This window comes from Mastacembelus armatus, chromosome 12, assembly GCF_900324485.2.
Source record: "Mastacembelus armatus chromosome 12, fMasArm1.2, whole genome shotgun sequence".
Taxonomy (NCBI): Eukaryota; Metazoa; Chordata; class Actinopteri; order Synbranchiformes; family Mastacembelidae; genus Mastacembelus; species Mastacembelus armatus.
Window position 1 is genome coordinate 15,841,710 of NC_046644.1, and position 10,871 is coordinate 15,852,580.

Below are 10,871 nucleotides of genomic sequence, written 5' to 3' on the forward strand. Positions count from 1 at the left end.
TTCACGTAACATTCACTGCACATTTTGGCCGGAGATCCGGCGCTGCCGTCGGACTGGAGAGCGGCGGTGGTCGGCGTTGAGTCCCTCTTGACAAAGTGGTCTTCCTGGGTTAATTGCATCGGAGGGTGATCTGTCAAAAAGGAGCGGAGTCCCGCAGAGAAAGGCGCGTTCGCTTATCTGTCCCTGTGTCAGTGCCCCCCTCACCTTTTCAGGTGCATCTTGAAGGTATGGAAGAGTTTCAGTCAGTCTACGCAGATAAGAGGCTTCGAACAAAGTGACAACTCTCTTCAAACAGACGCACTGAAGGATGCAAATGAAATCCTTTCTCTGGCAGGAGGAAATGAGTCTGGCAGCGTGAGAAGGGGAAATACTGTGGGAGATGCAGAGCACAGGTCTGCAGCAGCCAACATAGCAGTGATGACAGCTTTCCTTCCTGAGGTAGCGGGTACACCTAATGACATAACTGTTGAATTATCACCCAACTCTTGATGAGAAGAGAGAGATTAGCACCATCTGCTGGAGGCACCAGTATCTGCAGCTCATAAGGTAAAAGAAAGAACACTGACATTTAGGAAAAGTAATAGAAACCTTTTCAAACTAATAAGTAGAACCATATGATTAATAGGGCTCAGACACAAAAAATGACCATAGAGTTAAACCAATGCTGTGACAATGAAACATACAGTGGTGTGAAAAAGTGTTGGCCCCCTTCCTGATTTCTTTTTTTTTTTTTTGCATGTTTGTCACACTTTCATGTTTCAGATCAAACAAATTTAGTGGGCAAACACTTTTTCACACAGGGCCACGTAGTTTTGGATTTTGTTTTCCCTTAATAATAAAAACCTTCATTTAAAAACTGCATGATGTGTTTACTCTGTTTGACTAATATTTAAATTTGTTTGATCTGAAACAAAGTGTGACAAACATGCAAAAAAAATAAGAAATCAGGAAGGGGGCCAACATTTTTTCACACCACTGTATTACCTACTTCAAAAATGTATTTATCACAGCACAATTGGATAACATTGTACAAGTGGTGTTCCTATAATTTATTTAAGTAAAATTAGAAATACTAAAATGTAAAATACCCCATTGCAAGTAAAATAGATGTATTAAAAATCCTGCTAAAATAAAAAAAAAAATACTATCACTATAATATACTTAAGGTACCAAGAGTAAAAGTAATTATTCTGCAGAAAAACAGCCCTTGTGGCTGATATGACTTATGGCATTATTAAGCTGGTAAAACATAATTGCCTGATACTTAATGCATAATGTAATAAGCATCTAACTTTAACAACTTTATATACATTAGTCCAATGTTCACAGCCTGGTGGTCAGGGCCCCTCCTATAATGATTTATAGTGCAGTAGAGAAGAATAAAGAACAAGGTTCTGCAACACAAATTAGTTGTTATATTTATTCTTTAATTATTTCTGTTTTCTGACATACAGAATATGACCTCTTTGGGCATTGAAATTCAGATGGAAAAATCTTTCTTTTGGTGGAATTATTAACAAGTCAGACGTCGGAAATATGAACAATAGACAACACACTGTTTTTCTGTAAGAGATCACAAGCAAAACATGTGGGGAACCACTGGTTTAATGTTTAATTATGCATTTTATATGTTTTTTATGTAACCTCTGAATCTGAAAAGCAGTGAGCTGACAAGTAAAGGTAGTGAAATAGAGGTATAACGTAACCTGAAATGTAAATATCAATTGGGAGTCCATAAGTACACTACTCAAGTAGATGCAATTAGTTTCTTTCCACCATTTAGACTTTGCACAACATAGATATTTTCAGTTGTGCAGGATTCTAGCTCAAGGTACAATGTTGAGCTCAAGCAGCAGATTAACCCACTTTCACACAGAGGCAATCCACTGGGAGCCTCACACACTCTGATAGATATAGGAGAAAGCACAGAGGCCAGAAGCACAATTTTAATATACCACTCCAGGGATAAGAGATAATTACAGTTCATATTTTAGTGTAATACCAGAAAGGATGATTACAGCACATCCTGAAATTGGTAAATATAATATAATGCAAAACATAAGTCAGTTTTCCATTTAACTCTGAACATTAGTGATGAAAATTAGCAAAGATGAGAAGGGAGGAAAGCCAAATGACTTCTACTACACTCTGAGAAGTGCCAGGAGAGGAAAGGAATATAAAGTATAAGTAGACAAGATTGACTGACTGAATGTCTTTTTTAAATTTATTATTTATTTCTTTGTTTATTAGATGACGCAAACTGGCTCAAGTACAGAGGAGACGTGGGAGAGGTGATATGACTCACTGAGGGACAGTGACATGGGGTTGGTGAGGAGTTTTAAGCTCATAATGGATGTTTGGGTTTGAGTCAGTCGTTCTGACTGGAGTGGGAAGATTTTTTTACTGCTGGAGAAAAAAAAACTCACAACTGTGAGATGAGTCCACCAGGATTATTCACTATGAAGAAAAGCAGTGTTTTCTCAGTAGCTTCAAGGTAAAACATCAAAAATGAATATGTTCCTAAAGATCCATGTAGAGATACATTGAGAATGTGTAGGAGTCAGATTGAGGGCTACGAATTGAAGCAGATTGAAAAAGCAATTGAAAAAATGTAATTGATCCTAATGTGATACTTTGCTAACACATAAAACTGTTCATTCGTGCAGGATACACTCAAAGTTGTAAATGTGCGTATTGCTGTTGTGACGTGACAGGGAGCAGGGTAAGCATCAGTGTCTGTACCATTGTCAGCATTTATAACAAAGACACTGGCTTACCTGTTCAAAAGCTTATATAAGCATTGCTGCTATATTCAGCCAGAGGTCAGACCTTCCTCTATGCCACAACTCTCTTCATCTGGTGTCTGGGAGCCTACCCAGTCCACATCGGAGTCCAGCTTGAATGGTAAAACTGCCATACAGAAGCCAAACAGAAAATTAGCAAAGAAATACATCAAATATAACTTGTAATGTTACTTTTTGAGTAGATTTGCTCCTTACATTGTGTTTGATGTGATAATAATTCTATATTATTATTTCCACTTGATTTCATTTATTTAACAGCTGTAGTTACTAGTTACTTTTCAGATTAAGTTTTCACATTCACATTCACATTAAAAAAAAAACTTTTCATTCTAATTAGAGCTATATGCAACTGTGTGCTGCATATTTTCCTTTAGTGGAAACATCCCTAGCTATTGGGGCAGCATGGTGGTTTGGTGGTCAGCAATGTTGCCTCACAGCTAAAAGTTTACTGTTTGAAACCCAGTAGGAGCCTTCCTGTGTGGAGTTTACATGTTCTCCCTGTGCTTGCGTGGGTTTTCTCCAGGTACTCTGGTTTCCTCCCACAGTCCAAAAACATGTATGTCAGGTTGATTGGTGACTCTAAATTGCCCATAGGAGTGAGTGTGAGTGTGTGAGATTGTTTGTCTCTATGTGGCCCTGTGATGGACTGGGGACCTGTCCAGAGCTGGGATAGACTCCAGCAGATCCTTGTGACCCTAAATAGGAATAAGCGGGTATAGATGATGGATGGATCGAGGGATCCCCTGGTATTGTTTGAGAGAGAGAGTGAGGCTCGCCCTTCTAACCAATCAGAGAAGGCCACATCAAGGCTCGTTCACGGCCGTTCCTATGGCTGCGTTCCCGGCTAACAAGCCAAAGGTTCCGATGTTAGCTGAGGCAGGTAAAGGAAAAAACAGGAGGAAAAGACTCCAATACCCAGAGGGTGATTGAGACAGAAGCTGTTGACCCTAAAGATGTGAATTTACCAACCAGTTAGCTACATCGAGGCCAAGCAAGTTCATCCACAAGCCACTTGAAATGCAGCTACGGAGCTGAATCACTTCATGACCGGTGAGTTAGTTTTAGTATTATTATTATTTATTAGCCGACTGTGTTTTAGCGCTCATTAACTTGGTGGTTTGTCATTTGGTCATTGGTTGTTCCAGCGGGGATCATACTTTATGTGTCAGCTAAATGAACTGATAGTGCTCCAGTGCTGTAGCTGCTGTTTTTGCATGTGTCCAAAGAATAACTTGACGGTCTTTGAGTCGCCACCTTGTGAAACCGCTTCCTAAAACGTTGTTTTGGACTCGAGGGCTCGCTGTTTATTTGTACCGCTGTTTGCAAACTCTGCTAATAGTAGATGTAAATGTGTGTTTTAGGGGAGCAGAGGTGTGAACTGTCGCCCTCTAGTGGACGACTATAGATTTTCAATCCTCATATCTCCAACTTTAACGACCAGTGTCTCAGCAAACTTTTTTTTTAAAAGATCCATTAATGTAGATTCTAGGTTAGTGTTTATTTTTCTGTTCAGATAAATGCTGGAAACCTTAGTGAATCTACCTCACATTGATCTTTCTTCTTCATGCTTTAATATAAACCTGCTTATACAGAGAAATTTGGTTTTGGGGTTAGGGTTGTTATTCTTGCCCTTACATGAGCTTCCAATGGTCCCAATGGTCAGGGTCCATTTATTATTGTAAGATACTGAGACTACAGTGTTAATGACATAAAAATTATTGTTTATTTAACAATCTGGTTGTCAGATTATTTTGCAACACTTCACACAGTATGAAAAGTAAACACAGAAAAGTTGTTAATGGAATGAATCTTATTTAATAAAAAAAAAAAAATCTTTTGTACACAAAAAATATCTTTGACCCAGCAAACTCAAATTAGTGTCTGAAGGATTTGAAGAGCAGAGGGATGATCAGGTTTTGGTTTACTCCAGTCTGATTTGAAAGATACTGTATACAATAATGTGTATGTGTCTCTATTTTTAATATTATGAGGCTCTTTAATTATTGCTTAAGTACTTGGTAAGGTCACATACACTAAACACAGGTTAACATATCATGTGGAGTCTGTATACCTGTTGTCATAGACACTTGTTATCCATCACCTTATCAAGGTGACTCTTCTAGTGCAGCTGTGCCACCACATCTGATGGCTTTGTGGATTTGTTTTAATTATCAGAGAATTACTTTCTGTATGTATGGTTCAATATGTTAACCCATGGTGTGATTATTCATGCACTTACTTAATACTTAAGCATTTCTGAGTTTTTCTGAATCAGTCTGCTCCTTCTGTGCTGACTGAGGCCACAGCTGAAACATAGTAAGGTCCTTCTCTGAGATAAGTCTTGAGACGAAGATAATGCTGACTGCCTAGTATCTCTGCTGCTGTCGATGAGCACACCAGTGACCCCACGAGTTCATATTTAGCATCTTTGGCCTCCTTTGTCTGACCGGTTGATCGATCCAAAATGAACTCCATGAAACCAGGATTGTTGATCATTAACTTCTGACCCCACGGCTGAGTAGCAATGGCCTGGAACATCCACAAGGATGAAGACAGAAATATTACCAGAGCAGTGATGAAGGTTTTATGTTTGGTATCATTGAACAAAACACACAGAAAAACCAAGGCAACATCTTTTAACATTTCAGTCTTGTCTTTCTTTTTACATGCTATCAAAAGCTAACACATGAAGGAAATAATGGTAGTCAGAAATATCTCAGCACTCACAGTAAATATCCCCAGAGCCCCACAATGCAGCTCTGGGAATGGCTGGGTGCTGATGGTGCGAATCATGTCCATGGGCTGGTTAGACAAAAGATGGAACCAGGACTCTGTCAAGGCCAAAAGGTCTTCTGTCTGCTGCTCCGGCTGAAATTAAGCATTACAGATTAAAACACTGATCCACTTTTTAGCCAAACATGACAAATAAAAACAATAAGGAACGTACATTACCATAAATCTTTTATTTGTACACGCATTACCTGTAGAGTGAGAAGTTGAGAAATTGCGTCCAAGCTGCGGACTCTGAGCTCAGTCGCTCCAGAGCTGGCAAGTTGGCTCATTCTTAGCAGCACAGCCTTAAAGTTTTCTCCTGAAAACACAAACAAAACAATCACAAGACATCAGCTAGAATTACAGAAAATACAACAATTCTAAGAGTGACCTGGGATCACAAGTAAAAATATACAGATAAAAAAAAAAAATATACAGATAAATAACAAACTAACCTGTTTTCTGCAGGACCTGCTTTCCCTCCACGTTAGATCCGAGTAATCCCAAAGTGTCGAGAGCCACACCGATCATCACAGGGTCCGGGTCCAGAGCCATCTCAAAGACTTTATTCTGGAATGCGGGGTAAGTTTCACAAACTTGCTGTGGGCTGTCCATAATGGCCAGGTTTCCAAAGAACTTCACCAAACCTACAGGAGCAATAATTGCACTTGAATTTTAATATGTTTTCACTGAGTCTGAAATTCCAGATAAAGTTTGTTATGACGATTACTGGAGACTTAAAACCAGTTCACAAAGTCAGTTCACCCAAACAAGCACCATATTGTCTCATTTGGTTCTGCTTTAAGGACAGATACTTGGGTTAATTGAGATTCTTTGCCCTTGTTCTTGTTAATAAGTAACACTGCATATCTTATCCCTGTTATACTCATTTAAACATGAGGCTGAGAGAGATACAAGCTGTAAGGGAACCAGGTGTGGACTCAGCTGAGTGTAGCAGAAGGAATTACAGCAGTTTTCTAAAGAGACTCACCAGGCAGGTAGAGGGAGGAGAAGGGGTCTGTCTCAGCACCTCTGATCATGTTGGAGATCTTGTCCATGATTCCCTGCTGTGCCAAATACTGTCGTCCATGCTGACTGTGGGCGAGTGTGGTCACCATCTCAGTGGCTGTTGCCCTGGTAGAACAGATAAAAACACAAATCTCTATCATGGTATTAGAGTAAATACAAAGATTACAATCTTACCCTGTGGAAACAGGAGAATAGCATTCAAAAGGCAAATAAACCTACATTATATATTTCCACACACCATGGCTGTCTGTGCATATGTGTATGTATGACTTGTCTTATTACCTAATCAATACATCATCTCCTGTCAGTTCACTCAGCAGCTGAGAAATGAGGCTGCTGTTGGCACAGTAACCGAGGGAAATGGGGGATACAGATGAGATCTCCACCACCAGCTGTGTACACCAAGAACAACGGGTTTGCTCTTTTGTGTGTGTTTAAGCATATACATAAGACATATTGAAATTTCAGCAGTATGACATGAAAAACGACAAAAACAGTCAATAAATACTGGTCACATCTTTTACATCAGATAACCCAGCTGCTTCTAGAGGAATAATTAACATTAACATAATTAAAATAATTAACATAAACGAAGAATGAGTGTTTGAACTGCACTTATATGCAAAGACAAAAGCTCATTGTCAATTAAAAGTCATTTGAAATATGTTGCCCACATTATGACATGATTTCTTGTTCTTATTAGCCATAAAATCAAACAAAGTGATGCACATTTGAACACACCTCATATATTCTGTATCTGACAATGTCACTCGTAGCCATCACCTCCTTCATAACTGTCAGCAGGTCGCTCTGGAACAATTTGTCTAACCCAGGCTTGGAGTGACTCAGTTTAGACAGGGACTGAATGGCCTAAGAAACAAAACAGTTATTGTGCAAACTGTGTATTTATTCGAGTCTTATGTAGGTTATTTTATTGCTTTAGTCATCACCTGTTTTGCCACAGCCATCTTTTCTTCTCGAATGCAATGGATCACAGCTCGAAGAATGTCATGGTGGTTCAGGATTTCAGTGACAGCACCAGGGTTCTCCACCATTCTACTAATCTGACAGGAAAAAAAACAGGACCACCTGATTTGGTCAAAGTTTTATGTGTGACTTTTTATGTGTGTACGTGTGTGTGCATCCTACCTGTGTCAGTGCCAGTATCTTAACACTTTCATTAGGGTGGGTCAGGCCCCCCTGAAGCTCCACTCTGTAGTTCTGGGCCAGGTACTCAGGGCTGAGGGCCATTAAGATGCGTTCAAGGATGTCCACACATAGCTGAACCTGCTCCCTGTGAACACAGCTCTTAGTACCAACTTTAAACCTGCCATGCATCTGTTTTACAGCTACAACTAACAATTATTGGCATTGTTGATTAATCCACCATTATATTCTTCGTTAACTAATCACTTGGCCTGCATAAAATGTTAATTAAAAAGCCCATTAGAATTCCTCACAGCCCAGGTTGACCCGAGAGCCTGAGCAGGTGGTCAAGTAATCAATGAGTCAATTTGAAAGAAAATGGCAGTTTTGATAATTGATTAATGACTTTGAGACACTTTTTAGGCAAAAATACTGAACGTTTCTTTTGTTTCCAGATTCCCATTAGGTTGGATTATTTTTTTATGTGATGTTACAGTTTGGATTTTGTACTGTTGTGCTGTCACCTGCAGATCTCGATTATAGGAAATATGACCAGGCATCGTTCACTAAAACAAAGTGACATACTATTATTGGGTGCTTCTATATTCCAGTAGCCAGGAGTTGAAAATAAATAGTAACTGTGCTGTTGTTAATTTAATATGAGTGTTTACATCCATGGTGACTTTGTGTTTTCGCCATCTGCAGTGTCCAAAGTGCCTGAATCCAATAATAAACTGATGTGATATATCTAACATTATATTCCTGTAGCACTGTAGTCAGCACAGGACACACAACTTTCCCTGCTCTACATTATTTATTACACAGTGTCAGACAGACACCAACAGTTTGTAAACAAGGTGTGTTGTATCAAACCAACCTCTGATTTGAGTGTAACAGAGAGAATATCACATCCAGGCGCTGTCCGCGCACTGAGTCTGTCAAAGCGCTCAGGGGGATCGATAACAGCGCTGTTTTTAGGCTCTGCAGCTCCTCAGTCGGATCCTCGGCACCGGAGATTTCCTCCAGTAAACTCTCAATTGAAGCAGCCATATCTGTCAGTGTGTGAGAAAACCCAGCTACCGACAAACGTATCCGCCCAACGTGACTTATTCAGCTTCTTCTCCAAAATGTTTTTCCGACGTTATGGCGCATTACCGCCACCTGCTGGGGGAAGTGGGAGGCAGTTTACAAACTAAACCAGTTTGTTTCAAATCAAAACCAAAAGATGAAATATTAAACCAGCTGCAGATAAAATAGGCCTATATTTTAAAAAGGAGGTTTTATGAACAACCGACTGTGAAGTAAGGACAGGACATTAGGCCTACTCAGGCAAATTATATGCAAACCTGACATTAATATTAAAGGCTAAGCTTTTTATATGTCTTAATACATGTCTGGAAGGCATCTTTAATGGTCTTAAGGTAAAATGCAATGGTTCCTTCTAGAGGTCATTAATGTTACATGAGGCATGTGACTCGAGGTCGGGGTGCACGGTTACATGCTGCTAGAGTTTCAAGAAAGTGGAAACTGTGTGTGTTAGCTGGTATTGTAGAACTGTGCACAGGGGAAGGCTTCTGGTCGCCTGCAGCTCATACACAGAAACTTCAGAGCTGGTAAAACAGATGTCATGCAGGTACAGTGTTAATTCTTTGCAGCATAAATATTTCATTTTAATTTGATTGGTTATCTTTATGGTAATTCATACACTTTCTTACTGCTCCAGTGCTCTTTGTGCAAGCTGCGTACCCATCAGTGGTGTTTCCTATTTTTCAACGTGTTACTCTTCCATGCCTTGTTGTTCGGGGCTGACTTTGTCGAGGAGTACCTCCTGCAGCCCACGCCTGGGATCTACACTGATGGCTCTGTTGTTAATGTAAGGGAGAAAGCAAGGAAACTAGACCTGAGCAATGCCAGGGAGAACGTGTCCCAGGCCTACCCCATCACTAATCCTCATGCATGCAGAAATTCGGACCTATTCCTCCTCACTCTAGTCTTTAGCTCACCAGCTAATATCACCCAAAGAGATACAGTCAGGAGAACATGGGCCAACCTGACACTCATCCAAGGCTTCCCGGTGCGGTTACTGTTCTTCTTAGGATCAACTCAGACATCTGCTGCACAAGAGGCCCTCATGAGAGAGTCTGATCACTACGGGGACATGGTCCAAGGTCACGCTGTGGCTGGCTTGTCACTCCGCAGCCCAACAGAAAGAACAGTGCTGGCTCTCCGCTGGGTAATCACCTTCTGTCCTCTGGCACGCTTTGTCCTGCTGACCAAGGATTCTGTGTTTGTCAACCTCCCTGCCATCGGAGGCTACCTGCTTGGCCTGCACAGGCACCCTGAAGACCTTTATCTTGGTAGGGTAATCCAGAGAGACTCCCCTAATCGAGACCCCAACAGTCCTGGCTACCTGCCCCCAACTCTTTACCCTGACAAGTATCTTCCTGAATACTGTGATGGAACGGCTTATGTTCTGTCACAGGATGTGGTCCGAAAAGTGTATGTGGCATCTTCAGCAGTCCGTGCACCTGTACCAGCTGATGTTTTTGTGGGCCTGTGTGCCCAAAAGGCAGGTGTAGCACCAACCCACAGCGCCAGATTTTCAGGAGATAAACATATCCGCTACAACGTCTGCTGTTACCGCTATCTGTTCAGCTCAGCGGGAATGAAGAGCCATGAACTAGAAACAGTGTGGGCAGACCTGGGACAGGAGGGCCGAAGATGTTCACTGTTACAGACCTACTATGGCCTGGTGACCTGCAAGGCTCTCACATACCTGGACAAACTCTCCTTCTTCAGCTCCGTGGAGCAAACTGAATCACATGGTTAATTGACAGTGTGTATAACTTAACTCAGTGTGTAAATGAATTTATTGTCCTTGTAAACTTGTGTGCCACTGAGTCACTCCAACTTGTGTTAGCATTTGCCAGTCGGTCTGGCTGACAGATTCATGTTAGATTAAAAGTCTTTGTGTAAAAATCTCTGATCACTGTTATGAGAAAGAAACTTTCCACCTGGAACATGTACCCACAGGGCCAGATTTCTTGTAACTACAAGTGATTGCTAATAGGACTTGAGCTCCAGAACAGAAATAGTTCATTTGGTGAATTTGTCCTCAGG

General features: G+C 40.8%; 2 protein-coding genes across 2 annotated transcripts; one reads left to right on the plus strand and one right to left on the minus strand.

The window, feature by feature from the left end:
* Positions 1–4,563: 4,563 nt before the first annotated feature.
* psmd5 (proteasome 26S subunit, non-ATPase 5) lies at positions 4,564–8,801 on the minus strand. The gene is made up of 10 exons (XM_026296616.1): positions 8,629–8,801; positions 7,755–7,899; positions 7,556–7,669; positions 7,347–7,475; positions 6,888–6,997; positions 6,568–6,710; positions 6,032–6,223; positions 5,786–5,895; positions 5,532–5,672; positions 4,564–5,333 (listed from the first exon to the last, which is right to left on the minus strand). The coding sequence occupies exons 1-10, from the start codon at positions 8,799–8,801 to the stop codon at positions 5,076–5,078; spliced, it is 1,515 nt and encodes a 504-aa protein (XP_026152401.1). The 3' UTR covers positions 4,564–5,075.
* A 488-nt stretch (positions 8,802–9,289) lies between these two features.
* Positions 9,290–10,581, plus strand: b3galt9 (beta-1,3-galactosyltransferase 9). Its single transcript, XM_026297826.1, has 2 exons — positions 9,290–9,384; positions 9,475–10,581. Exons 1-2 carry the CDS (start codon positions 9,379–9,381, stop codon positions 10,579–10,581), a joined length of 1,113 nt encoding a protein of 370 aa, XP_026153611.1. The 5' UTR covers positions 9,290–9,378.
* Positions 10,582–10,871: the final 290 nt, after the last annotated feature.

Bases quoted from the DNA above. Each gene is read 5' to 3' on its own strand.
- psmd5 (XM_026296616.1), bottom strand. From the start codon at position 8,801: ATGGCTGCTTCAATTGAGAGTTTACTGGAGGAAATCTCCGGTGCCGAG. The intron at 5,896-6,031 runs GTTAGTTTGTTA...TTGTGTTTTCAG, and splicing joins GCAGGTCCTGCAGAAAACAG to GAGAAAACTTTAAGGCTGTG. The intron at 5,673-5,785 runs GTAATGCGTGTA...GCTTAATTTCAG, and splicing joins CTCAACTTCTCACTCTACAG to CCGGAGCAGCAGACAGAAGA.